Source organism: Canis lupus, chromosome 33, assembly GCF_003254725.2.
Source record: "Canis lupus dingo isolate Sandy chromosome 33, ASM325472v2, whole genome shotgun sequence".
Classification (NCBI taxonomy): domain Eukaryota; kingdom Metazoa; phylum Chordata; class Mammalia; order Carnivora; family Canidae; genus Canis; species Canis lupus.
This window is the reverse complement of record NC_064275.1, coordinates 14,104,126-14,118,608: the sequence shown is the minus strand read 5'-3', so window position 1 is coordinate 14,118,608 and position 14,483 is coordinate 14,104,126. Positions and strand designations below refer to the sequence as shown.

Sequence of the window (14,483 nt, the reverse complement as noted above, 5' to 3'; positions counted from 1 at the left end):
ACAGCAGGACTTGCTCCTTGCAAGGCCAACTGAGAGACTTTCATTGGTGGGCTGTGGTCAGACTAGGCAGCTGCAGGAGCCAAAAGTGGCTGAGCTTGCTTCCTGTGCAGCCAGCTAAGAGGCTCAGTTGGTGAAACTGTGGGCACACTGGTGGAGTTATCTTCCCCTCTGCACATGGTAGGAGTCACTTTGTGGAGTGTTGCTGGTCCTGGTCAGTGGTGGATGCAGGATGCCTACGGAGGAAGGTAGGTTAGATGGGGTGAGTCTGTGGAGAAACCCAGGGGCAAAGCATGCAAGCAATGCTAGCAAGACAGGAAGAGTGTTAACACTGGCTCACACATGTCTTGTTTCCTGGCTAGAGGAAAAAGTATGCTAGACCCTGATTTTAAAAGCTCCTGATATTAAACCCCATTGGTTTTCAAGGCCACATATTATGAGCACTTGCCTTCCCACTGTGGGTCCCCTGTTCCTGGGGTGTCTGGCGTGAGGTCTGATCCTTTTTGCTTCTCCATGCTTGTGGTGTCCCTCCCATTTGTGGTTAGTCTTGCAGGGGTTTTGGTTCCCAACCGTTTCTCCACCCCTCCTACTTACCCTTTTCGATGTGGCCTCTTCTCTACAGTTGACTGTGAAAGATCTGTTCTGCAGGTTTTCAAGTCATTTTCAGAGTTAGTTGCATAGACATAGCTGCTATCTGAGTGGCCTGTGGGGTGAAGTGAGCTCAAGTTCCTTCTACTCTGCCATCTTCCCTGAATTTTCTCTCCTCCATTCATTTTAATAAGGGCAGTTGAAGATAAAAAACATTTAAGAATTTTATCAAGGAGTAAATTCCAACACGTTGATTGACTAAATAGAAGGTTTGGTACTTTGGGAATTAAGACTAATAAATGTTCATTTAAGAACACTAACTCAAGCAAGTAGTCTTTTCCCTATTTTATAGAAGTTTTGGTTGAGAAAAGTATTTTGTTCATGATTGCACAACATGTAAAAGGTGGGAGTTCGACAATTCAAACACAGATCTGCCTGAGAAAGCCACTTTCTTCTACACCAACGTTGTGCTCATGCCAAACACAGATTCCTACATAGACTCTTGGAATATGTATCATTTATAAACAGGTAAATGTGATGTGGTCCAGGATCCATACGTAACAGGAGTCCAATAATTCTGAAAACTGCCTACTCAAGAAAATCAGAAATCCTGTATCTTGTTATTGTCATCTGGCTATACACCAGAATATTCCTTAGCTACTGTAGTTCTGGAAGTCTTATCTAAGAGACTATCTGATAAAGCATCCCAGGAACATTTTATAAATGTAGAAGATTCTTGCTAAATTTGAATTTAGTAAAAATAAGCCTACCTTCTCTGAATTAACCATAAAATATAATTTATCGTCAAGGCTGGGGCACTGCTGAGAATGAAAGGGAGCACTATTATGTCAAAACGATGAACATTAATTGGAACCATCCTAAGCAAATCAAGAATCTGAAGGAAAAGTCAGCAGACTATTATATATTTAGAACTCAATATCATGTTCCTAGTCCAAAAAAAAAAATCAGTTGGTTTACCATCTTTCATTTTGACAAATATTTACAAGGAAGGAAAAACTACTTTTCTTGTTTGCACAGTCAACCCAAAATGGGGATACAGCCCTGAAGTACTAGAAGAGAACACTAGCTAAGGGACAGAAGATTTGCATTCAAATCCCAAAATGCTATTCTGTAGCTATGACTATGGATCTGTAGAATTGGACATGACTTTCAAAAGTACAATCCTACCTACTACATTCTCACTACATATCAGCTACTGTGTTGAGTCCTCAGGTCTTATTCTCAGACCCAAGATATGATCGTAGGCAAAATATACTTATGAGGGTGAAGTCTAGAGGATTATTAAAGACCCTACAAGCTCGGATATTCTATGATTCTATAAGTCTCCATGAATGCCTTCTTGGGTATTTTCTTACTTATTGACAGAAAAAACAAACCCACAATTAAACAGATATAAATGTTTTAAATAGATTTAAAGTAGTTTCAGGATACATTTAAATTGAAACACAGATAAAATCTTTCCCACATGGAAGTGAAATTGTAGTTGTAAACTAAGAAACAGTTGTTTTACAAGATAATTTGCCATAGAACCATGACCTCAAGGTGTCAGACGAGATAATTACATTAAAGGCCTTATAATTTCTGTATTTTTCAATTCCAAGACATTCTTGGCATTTTAAAAGTGTCTAGAAGACTGCCCTCATTTTTGGATATCTTCCTCCACGTTTTCCAATCTATTGTCATTACAGAAGAAAACATTTAGCATACAATTATAGAAGTAGTTTTAAATAGAGATTTAAAGTAACTTCAAGATACATTTACACTGAAATACACAGATAAAATAGTTGAGTCAAAACACTTATTTCAATAATTTATGGAAACAAATATGAACCAAGTAACATCTTACACCATAACTGAATTCTTCAGATTTTTTTAACTACAGACATGTACAACACTTACAACATTTACACAATACTATTTTCAAAATAGGTTTTTGACCTCTAAAAACAGTTCCTAGTGACAAGCTTTAGATAGCAGCTTAGCCCAATATCAACTTTGTCATAAGTAGCATCTGCATACAAACAGTCCCCCAAACCCTGCAGCATGACAAAGTGAAAATAAACTTTTAAGGCAGAAAAAAGAATCAAGTGTAAGGTCCAATGACAATGTTTACAAATGACCATAAGATCTCAATTATTCAACTGAGCAAGTGACTTAATTTACACATTAACTCATTTTTATTTCCTGATTTGGGGAATATTTATGCTATACCTACTGTGCAAGGCATTGAGAACACACAGGAGGATCAGACATGGTCCCAGTAGTATGCTGGTAAATGTTTAACAAGTTCTTGGGAAGAGAAGCCCTGACTTACAACATTTACAAATTTCTATGGTGTAAATACTACCACTATGGCAGATTTCAAGCTATGAACAATTTGATCACTGGCTCACAAAATTCCTCAAACTTCAACATTCACCTCTCACAAACTATTATTAGATAAGCTCCAACACACTACTATATGGCCCCCACCCTCAAGTAGCTCATAATCTTTTTGTGGACACATATTAAGAGGCCAGAGAAGAATGGGGAAGATAGGGGCAAGTTTTAAATAATTCAATTATGTATTTTGTAAGCAGTTTTAAAACATAAACAATAAAATGTATGGAATTTTCCTACTTGTTTGCTGTTCCACTTTTCCTCTTAAATTTATTTCAGGAAATTAAAATGTAGCATATTTGGGGACTAGTAAAGGAAAAGTGGAATAAGAAGGAAAAAGCATAGATCTTAGGATGTTTTTTTTCTTGTCTAACAATGATGTTTACATTGGAAGAAAATGCTTACTAACATATGGGCAAATACAATGTAAGTTTTAAAATTTAAGCCCTTTCCGCTCCAAGTCCTGAAGGTTTGTCCTGTCCTCTTTGGCTGCAGCTTTGATGAGATTAGCTAGCTTCTTTTACACAAAACTAAAGAGTACACTGCTTCACAACACTCACACTATCAGTTCATAACAAAAGGCAAAACTAAATTCTGGAATCTGATAACTGAACTTCCTTTGCATAATCACACCCTTGGATCAGATCTTGGGCAAGTGTCGGCTGAGGTGACCCGGAAATTCTTCTGGTAACAAAACATGGAGTCTGCAGGTTGGGCATGTCCCCTGTTGCATCAGCCAAGGTCTAATGCACTAAGGAGCGAAAATATTCATGTCAGTTTCTCTGACTTAGCCTAGCAGAGGCAACTGGTACTCTATATAATAAGTTACCTTATCTAGTAAATTGCTAAGCCAATTGCTGTAATAATGGCATTTTCTCTGTGATTCGCTGAGTAATACAGCTTGTAACAGAACACCTTTCAGCAAGTTCATGTGATTAGGATCCTTTCCCCATCCCCAATTTTCAGGATGACTTAGCAACTCTTCTTAACAAGAAGGCTGAGGGAATCTGCTACATATTTTTCCTCTAGTTTATTATACATTGTTATTTTTAATCCAGAAAAAATGGTAACGTACAAAAGTCACCAAGACCCTGTATCAAGTGTTTATGGTGTTTTGAACTTAAAATCCCTAGATGATGGCTCTTTGGTGACAATGATGGTACGAACCATCTGTTACATCATTTGCTTGAATACTAACTTTCCAAAAACAAACCAATTTTACCTTTATAAATAATGAGAGCCAAGGCAGATACGAGATTAAGAATAGGCACTATATGGGCACCTGGATGGCTCAGTGGTTTGAGCATCTGCCTTTGGCTCAGGTCATGATCCCAGGGTCCTGGAATTGAGTCCCGCATCAGGTTCCCTGTGGGAGTCTGCTGCTCTGCCTCCCTCTCTCTCTCTGCCTCATGAATAAATAAGTAAAATCTTCAAAACAAAACAAAACAAAACAAAACACACACAAAAAAAACTACATATTAACTGTAACCCTAAAAAGTAACCTGAATGGGTTATCTGCTTTCCATTATATGGGCAATGGCACAGAGTAATAAGTTTCATGAAACATTTATTTTCTAAATGGGTAGGACTTTAACAACTTCAAAAGACTAAGTATCTTTCCCGATATTTTGGCATTAGCCTGTGTCTATTTCTTCATATCAGAGTAGAATGAATATATAATTCTGTATTAGGTATCACATATCTTTGAAATCATGGTTTACAGATATGGCTTGAATGAGCTAGCTACTGTTCACTTCCCTGAGGAGACTTTATGTAAGATTGTATTTTCCAGGATCAAATTACATCTTTATACCAGAAGACTTGGATCATAAATTGTATATCAATAGCATTTGCACAGCAACACCACCAGGAATTAATCTATATAAAGTGCCAAAAATCAATGAAAGATATGCTAGTCTTGTATTTTTCTAACATCAAAACTAAAACCTGAGCATCTAAAGAGCAAATACAAGAGCCTGGACAGACTATTAAGGTAAATCTTATGTTTTATAGGAGGCCATCAGTACATGGGAATAAAGGACACTATATGTTTATAGCCAATCAAGGTGAAGGAACACTATTGCTAAACTGCCACTGAATCGCTATGTCAATTAACATTCCTTCCAGTTCTATTCAAGGGAACCACTTCATATTATTTCAATCTCATTGTTATCTCCTCTTTTCCTGTAAGGTGTATGGAGATCTGAGAAAGCACAGTGCAAACTGGGGCTAGGTACAGGGAAGCAGGTGTAAATGTTTCTGTGTGGTACTCTAAAGCCCTGAATTATATTCTGTGGAAGTCAGGACACAGCAATAGCTGATGATACATGTATATGATTTCAAGTAAGGCAGCATGAATCTCGCTTAGTTGTTTTAATGGAAAAATATTTAAAAGGTAAGTTTAAAGGGTTACCTGAGAGTGGAATTTGTGAGCACAAGGCAAAACAGAGAGGTTTTCTGGAGAGAGATTCTCATGACAGATCACACAAGGCTCCTCTTCATCATCATCATCATCCTAGGGAAAATACACTAAGGTTCAATTCAGCTCATTTTTTTCTCCCAAATTTAAATGTACTTAAAATCAACAGTCTCACCAAATTATTAGCTCCTTCCCATGAGGCAGGCCCTTGTGAACTGAGGGGCCTCCAGGCTGGTTTTGGAGGCTGGGCAGCATTAGATTGTGGAGGAGTGTGGCTAGGTGAAACACAGTTACCATTTGGCATAGATTTTCCTTGACTCTGAAAACAAGAATATTGTATTTTTTTTCAAGTGTTCTAAAACAGGAAGAACAGAATAGCACAGAAAATGAAGTACAGTTAAGAATCAGCAAAAGGGTAAAGGTCGATTAGACTCATGAGAAATCTTGATACAAAATGTTAGCAACATTACTTGTTTCTTCCCCTGGCTCTGAGTATACAACATGACTGTATATGCTTTTAATTAAAACAAGTCTTTACAAAAATGAGAAAAAAGTCTTCCTTAAGAGTCAAAGCAACCTAGGATAAATTTCAAGATCAGTTTTATTCTAGAATCATCAGGTAGTACTTCAAAAAGACTTCCTATATCATTTGTTAAATTTAAGTTGAATTGTTAATGGACAATTTAATATAATAGGTTATTGATTTATAGACATAAAGATGATTAAAACCACTTACTACTACACAGAAGGGCAGAGAGATAGCATTTTGTTTTTACCTGTGATCTTTTGGGATCAATAAATTGGGAAATCTTATACACAATTTCATCAAATGTCAGTCCAGATAAGGACTTTCCATGAATGTCCTTCAATTTCCGTAAGAAATCTGTAAGCTCCTTTCTGGAAGAGATCAAAGAAAGAGCAGTGGTTATTTTTCCTACTGCCTTGGGGCGCGCCCCGTGCCCACAAGATACAAAATCCTATTCTAGGATTTATATGTAGCAGGATATAGATGTGGCCCTTTAGATAGATCTCTGAGCTAAAGTCTATTTATATTTATCTTTTACCAAAACAAAAACTACTAAAGTTTAATATTCTTTCCAAAAACAGATTTTGTTTTTGAAAGCTTGTATGAAAATTGAATTTGTTACCTCTTACTATGTAACTGAGCTCTTTATATCGTGTCTCCAATAGCTTTTACTCAGGACTAAAATGCTCCTTTTTAACTATATTACTATAGGTCTGTCTCTCTTCTGTGTTAATTTTACTGTTGTAAAACTCAAAACAAAGATTACACAGAACAGTGAAGCTAAATTAAGACACATTAAATATTCCTAGTTTTTTTTTTTTTTTTCTTTTTAAGACTTTGACTTTTTTTATTTGAGAGAGAGAAAGCGTGCAAGAGCGAGCACACAAGCAGGTGGGGGTGGGAGACGAAGAAGCAGACTCCCCATGCAGCAGGGAGCCCAATGTGGGCCAGATCCCAGGACCCTGGGACCATGACCCCCAACTGAAGGCAGATGCTCAACCAACTGAACCACTCAGGCACCCCTCTGTTTTTTTTATCACACAGTTAATATGTTCTTTTTCAATTCCCATAGTCCACAGACCCAGGGCCTCTAAATATATTTTTGGTAGGACAGACCAGGATGAAATATTTTCTTTCCCAAATGAAGTGTCAGGTCATCAGCCTAACAAACTACCTTTGATTTACTATTCATTTTATACAACAACTCTATTACAGTTCTATTTTCATTATCTATTCACTATCATTATCTATTCATACTTATAAACCCACAATCTAATCCTGAAGCATAACAATGTTTTTAAATAAAAATATTAGGCTTCAAATGAAAATACTGGTTAAAAACTTAAAGCGAAAAAAAAAAAAAAAGCTTTCTGCCAAAGTCAGCACTGTGAAAAGCACACTAAAACCATTTCTTGCATTTAACTATGTTCTCTAACAAAAACTAAGAGCCCTTAATAAAATTAAGGAAAGAGGAGAGTAAAACCTGATGTTTGGGCTTATATAGCCTACAATCAACCTAAAATTCACTTTGGAAAGAGGTTATTAAGATAATCATTACAGTTTGTGGCATTAAAATTGGATAGGTTTATAACTAGTTGTACTTTTATTGGTCTTAAGTTATGAAAGAATAGGTTTTTAAATTTAGGTTTGCTCATTTATTAAATTTAGTGAAGAGGTTTAGCATTTATATTGAACACTATTCCTTTAAATTTCATTTTCCTTACCAAGGCCACAGTAAGGAAATATATTTATGTTTGTTTCGTTGCCCTAATTATGGTTATGGAAACTGTAAAGTATTAATCTGTACTCACAACTAAATAAAAATTAAGGTACCTGGTTTGTTGTGGAAAAGCAGTTTTCAGCCTGTCTGTAATCCTCTCCCAGTTCATCATGGGGGGATCACTTCCCAGACCTGCACTGGGAGACACAGCCTCTCCCACAGGTGTCGGCACAGTCCAGGCTATACCAGTCATCTGTAAGGAGCACAGTTATAACCCATCAGCTTCAGTTATTAGGAAGTAACTTGGTATTTTCCATACTTCAGAAAATGGGTAGAATGAAGAAGAGGAATAGTGACATATACATTCCTTTTTCAGAGTTTTATTTTTTGTTTTAATATATTTTTTTTTATTGAAGTTCGATTTGCCAACATATAATACCCAGTCAAGTGCCCTCCTCAGTGCCCCTCGCCTAATCACCCCATTAGAGTTTGATTTAACTAGCACAATAGTATTTATTGTTTATGATTACCCTTATTTTAAAAGGGGGACATGTGAGTCTCAGCAACTGTAAGTATACAGAAATACAGGGTATTTATTGCTGTTATTTTAAAAAACTAGAAACAACCTACTCTGCTGATAGGGGAATGAGTGAATTACAGCATATCTAATCAATCCTTAAAGAACAGATCTATATACCTAAGTATGAGATGTCATGAAATATTTCATTTTTTAAAAAGTCTGTGGTAATATTAAATTAAAAAATATATATGCATAGAAAAAGGTGTCAAGTTATAAACAATCTTGTAAACAGTGATTATTTCCTGGGATTTAACCGCAGGGTAATTTTGCTTTCTACTTTGTATATTGCCATGTTATTTGCTTTTTTATGATTATTTTTCTAATTATAAAATAGTTTATGCTAAAGTTGAATTTTCAAAAAAATAAAGATGAGAATACTATTAGAATGTCTGCCCAAGTCTCATGAATGTTACAGAGAGAGGTGGTGTGAAGTTGCAGTGACACCTCTGAGCTATGAAACCATCAAAGTTTTGCCATATGGTAGTTTCTTCTTAGAAGCTTTAAGATTCCAATTAATATCAGCAAGTGAATGTTTTCATCTGATTACTAGGATAATTATAAACATGACAACTTTTACCTAAGGTTCTATAGGTTACTCATGAAAACTAACAGATACTGTAATAACTCATACAAAGCCTACTAAGTCAGAGGAGAATACTGCCCAGAAACTGGGTTTGCCTCAATATCAAGCTTTTCCTCAGGAATCAGAAAGTAATCTTATTAGAAGGCTGAGGTACTTTAAAGTTTTCAATAAAGTTTTACATATATAGCTCCGTATATGACGAGCAACACCGTGATATCACAGGGATAACATGTTAACTGATACCACATCTGTTTAAGACCTATATACATATTTGTTTGCAGAGGCAGACTCTACAAAAATGAGTCCATCTAACTGTATATTTCAAAGGGAGACTGTTTGTAGGTACAAAAACTGACTAGAATATATTTATGGAAAAGTCAAGATTAGAGAATTTTTCATTATATATTTAACATCCACCTTCTAGGAGAAGATTTTTTTTTTAAATATAGAATGTTTACCTTTGCCAAGATTACAACTAATAATCCCAGTCATTTAAAATTTCTCTGCTGCTTCAGGTTTGGATAAGGCTTTTCTGGCTAGTTGTAGATAGGAAGATTCCTAACTTTACAGTGGAATACATTCCAAGATGGTGCTAGTTATATTGTTTATAGATAAAGTTGAAACACTGTTCTACTTACTATTCCTATGTGTGTATTAATCTTTCCAAACATGCTAAAATATAGTTATTAAAAATGTCATTTACCCTGTATTGTTGCCTATTATAGATGCAAAACTTTAAAATCCTATAAGAATTGTCTACTATAAAAATATTAATCAGCTAATGAAATAATGTAAGTAATGCTCCTAGCACAGTGCCTCAAATAGAACAATTTCATCCAATTTTCATTCAATTATCCTCCCCTCCACTACTACCACCACTTATCAAATAAATAGATGACATTCACTCAAGAAATCTACTGTGGTGAAATAGATTTTCACCAAAAAGATCTGTACCAGGGGGGCTCTAGGCTGGCCAGGTGCAGAGATGACTCCAGGGCAAACGGCAGGCATCTGAGGAACAGTGAGTATGGGTCTAAAGAAAGATTCTTTCACAAGGGGTCTTCCCAAGAACTGCTGCATCTAAAACAGAAAAGGTTACAAAAACAAAAACCCTATACATTTATATTTATATACGCAATGATCTAAACTCAGAGAACAATGTTTGGGGGGAAAAAGCAATTTGAAATCTAGATACAAAGCACCAGCATTACATGTGGTGTAATAAGAGTTAACTGTATGAATATTTGGAAAAGCAAAGGGCAGTCAAATATACTAAAGAACAGAGACGAGAAGTGGGTTCTAGTCTTCTTTCTACCCAGTTAGGTAACTCCGTCATTTACATTAATATATTCCTTATCAGGGTAATTGGAAACCTAGCATAAGAATGTTCATAATGTAGTGCTTCTATAAAAACTGAACTGACCAAAAACATAAGAGGCAATACTGCATTCTAAAGACCCTGGTGTATACCATACCATGCTTTTAGTTTTGGATTCTGCTTTTCAAACTGTATAACTCCACACAATTCATATACTTAAGTTCTCTGATACACTCAACTATTTACAGAAAGAACATTTTCAAAGTTCAACTACAAGCAGAAATGCTGTTGAAAACTGATGTGCCACTAAATATCTCACACATATTTCCAGGTCTGTTCTGATAATAAAAATTATCACCTAAGGGTTCTCTCCTAAACGTTTTTTTGGAAAGCTGTGTGAATTATACTGAGTTAAGGTACTATGTTTCCCAGAAGATAATATAAATAATGCGACAGAGAGCTATCTATTCCCGATAGATTCACTGATTCCCGACAATAAACAGGGAAGGGGCATCAATGGAAGCTATGAAAGGTAGAATAAAAGATAAAAGTTAGGGAAAAGAATGTCAAAAGTAGAAGTGGAGGGATGAAGTCTAGCCAGCTAGGGTACTATGCCAAGATGTTTTAGTCATCAGGGTAACCTGAGAGCATGGGAATTCTGTACATTCATCAGTTTTCTCCTATACTGCAGCTGGGATTGACAGGATGAATGAAAATACATTACCTCTTTAGATACTAAATGCCTCCCTAAAATCCAGTGATAATACAACTATATACTGGCCTCAGCTAAGCCAGCCAACTAGTTATATTATCTGGAGATAATATAGCAAGAATGGACATAATTACAAACAGTATGTACAACATGTGCCTATTCTATTTTGAACACACTTCAAATATACTGAATATTCACTATTATATAGCCTTTAACAGTTCATGAAGATAAAGATTGCCATTTTTCAAAATGTCGTATTTCTTACCAGTATCTCAGGACTAGGTGGTGGTGGTGGTAGTTGGATTGGAGGCAGGGTACTCAAGGCAAACCCTTGCTTCACCTTGTTAATTTGTTCATTGTACTGTGTCTAGTAGAAGAAGAGAAACAATATTCTAGAGCAAAATCAACTTCAAAGAAATGGCATATGGGAACACTTGATGTAGTTTTGAGTAATAAATCATGTAATATTATTCTCAACCTATTATGTCAGGAATAACATAAAAACAGTTTTTGACATAAAAATAATTCTGTAACACTATCCTCAAATGTAAAAAGTTGTATTTTTAGAAGTATCTGTCGGTTGGCAAGATACATAGAGACATAAATTCCTGTGATAATTCCTCAGTATTTCCATAATTTTCAGCCCCTAAATGAGAACCAATTATATAAAGTGAAAAGCATCTAAAGATTCAAGAAACTATGAGTAATTATACAGGCTAATAAATATGGGGGAAAAGTATCTTTGACAAAGAGTTGAGCTACTTGTAAATGTTCACTGGAGGGGAAATCTTAGGGATACTCACTAAATACATTTTGTTTATTTGAAAGTTATACCTCTAGCTTTGTCTAGTATCAAATATACTTTTGTTTTATTCTATTGGATTTTGCCAAAAGTATGACTCTAATCCCTGAAACTCAACAAAATGCTTTCAACATCTGTTGGCACTGTCCTCATCTTACTTTACAGTATTTTTTGTTTGTTTGTTTTTAAAGATTTTAGTTATTCATGAGAGGCAGAGAGACAGGCAGAGGGAGAAGCAGGCTCCATGCAGGAAGCCCGATGTGGGACCGGATCCCAGGTCTCCAGGACCAGGCCCTGGGCTGAAGAAGGCAGGCACCAAACCGCTAAGCCACCCAGGGATCCCTACAGTATTGTTTTGTAAAACCCACAGAGGCTGAAAAAGAAATGCTTAAACAAAACATTTAGATACTTCACACAGAAGACATGTACTTGAAAGAAAACAAGGATGGAGAAAAAGAGGCAGCTCTTTTGAGGCCAGAATTGAATAAACCCAACATAAATGCTGAGCATCACTAAGAATTGAATAAGAAAGAGTCTGGGAAAGAAACAGTCAAGACCACCAAAGGAAAAGCTAGACAGAAGGTAATACTTTGAGGCTGTGGTCACAATTAAATATCATTGTTTTGCTAGCAGTGTTGTGAAATCACAAAACAATGACATATTTACTTTCTTTTGAAAAATTTTATTATTTACTTATTTGAGATTTGAGAGAGACCGTGCGAGAGCGAGTGCACATGAGAAGAGAAAAAAAGGGAGAGGGAGCAGGAAAAGCAGGCTCCCCACTGAGCAGGGAACCTGATGTGGGGTTCAATCTCAGTACCCTGGCTGGGATCCTGACCTGAGCTGAAGGGAGATGCTTAACTAACTGAGCCACTTAGGCACCCCTATTATATTTACTCTAAGATATAATACAAAAATATCCTAAAGCCAAATGAAGAAATTAATATTCTGTGGGTTACCTCCTTAGATTACCTTAAGCGTAGTCCTAATTCTATTAAACCAATAATGAATAATTTATTATTTTGTATTATGAAATCATTATATAAAAATTTAAGATTGAAAACTAATACAGGTCTTCTTGATCTTGCTTTAAATTTTATAAACACATAATTATTCAGACCAAGTTAAAACATTTATTTTTGACTGGAGCAGCATCAACTTTGGAATTTTAGGAAAACTAGATGTGAAACACAATTTTTGAGTTTATCATTTCAGGTCCTGTATGAAGGACCTGAAAGGCCTGAAAAGGTCACATGCATAAAATAATCGATCTGAAACCTTAAAAAGGCATAAATTTTAGTTAACTGAAGAAAAAAAAAGTTTTTTTTTTTTGAAAAAAAAAAGTTCTTTAAAGTTCTTCAGTAATTATTTTTAATATTAGATGTTTCTTTAAGTATATAACATTCAATCAATTTACTACAGAGATACTTCACCACTTACCCTGAGGAATGCAATCTTGTTTCTAACATCTGTTACAATGGCATTCCAACTCTCTACTGCAGCCTTTAATTGGAGCGATTCCAGATTGCTGATGTAGGAAAGGAGACACAAGAGAAAGTTCTTTCTTTTTATATACCACATAGGTCTTCAAAAATTTCTATTATATTCTTTAGCATATATGTAAATAACATAAAACAACAACAAAATTACCTCCATCACCAACAATTACCTCTAACGGGCACAAAGTTGTATGGAACGATATAAAAATAAAACAAAGACTGGGAATACATAAGATTTCTTTTTTCAAGAGCAAATATTACTTCTGCTTCCAGAATATCAAGTGTTCTTCTATCTTGGCTATATACATAAACATATATATAAACATATATATATAAACATATATATAAACATATATAAACATATATATAAACATATATAAACATATATATAAACATATATATATATAAACATATATATATATGTTTTAGAACCTACAAAACCTATACACAGGAATCCCTCCACTGAAGTAAGGAGACAGAGAAACTGCCCTCGCCATCCAATGCAGAAGCATTCTCAAAGATGCTGACCCCTCTTAGAAGCAGGTTTTGGACTATCTTCACTGTAACCCTGACCTCACAGTGCCATGGTTGGTCTATCCACTCTTCTGCAAATTAGAAAGGATACTCCTTATGGGAGGGCAAATCAGAAAGAAGTACCTCTTCTGCGAGGATTAATTAGATTGTTGCCTCTATGCAGTGCCTAAATTGCACAAACACAGCAGCTCTGCCAAACATGCCCACCAAATGACTTAAGTAGGAACAGCTTTGAGGTGTTTAAGGTCTGCCATCTCTAGAAGAGAGATTTCATGAGGCCTTTCAAAAGGCTCTGTTATAACATCCCCACCTCAGTATCACCCAGCACATCAGCTTTAAGAGAACAGAACAAGTTATCACTGAGAACATCTTACACAAAGAGGCTTGATAATATTTTAGTTTATAGAGTGCCCCTTCTTCTTCTAGAGCAAGCAAAGATAGACTGATCACCAACAACAGTGCTTCCCGGACCTGAATGCAGATCAATATATCCTGGGAATCTTGCTAAACATCAGAGATTCTGATTCTTCAGAACTGAAGAATAATGATGATCATTAAAATGATAATCATTAAAAAATAATGATGTCTTGGTCCCATGAATGCTAATTAATTTAGTATGAAGGTATACTCCAAATTAAATTATAAATTTAAGGATAATCTCATGCAACTTGCCCGATACTTGAAAACCATTCATTTATTATAGCATAGCAAGAAATTGCCTTTAACATACGATTTTAGGTGTTAACACTGATTTTTCCTTCAATGTACTCCAAAGGTGTTTAAAATCAAGCATTAGAAATCAATT

General features: G+C 35.5%; 1 protein-coding gene across 11 annotated transcripts in view; it reads right to left on the bottom strand.

The window, feature by feature from the left end:
• Positions 1-1,988: 1,988 nt before the first annotated feature.
• Positions 1,989-14,483, bottom strand: part of DZIP3 (DAZ interacting zinc finger protein 3) — an 85,420-nt gene continuing 72,925 nt past the window's right edge. For all 11 annotated transcript variants that reach the window (XM_049105530.1, XM_049105532.1, XM_025478229.3 and 8 more), the window contains 8 exons: positions 13,086-13,173; positions 11,109-11,210; positions 9,768-9,893; positions 7,764-7,903; positions 6,181-6,301; positions 5,580-5,723; positions 5,399-5,500; positions 1,989-3,736 (listed from right to left, as the gene is read on the bottom strand). In XM_049105530.1, coding sequence (XP_048961487.1) covers positions 3,626-3,736; positions 5,399-5,500; positions 5,580-5,723; positions 6,181-6,301; positions 7,764-7,903; positions 9,768-9,893; positions 11,109-11,210; positions 13,086-13,173 — 934 coding nt within the window. In that variant the 3' untranslated portion in view covers positions 1,989-3,625. The remainder of the gene's footprint in view (positions 3,737-5,398; positions 5,501-5,579; positions 5,724-6,180; positions 6,302-7,763; positions 7,904-9,767; positions 9,894-11,108; positions 11,211-13,085; positions 13,174-14,483) is intronic.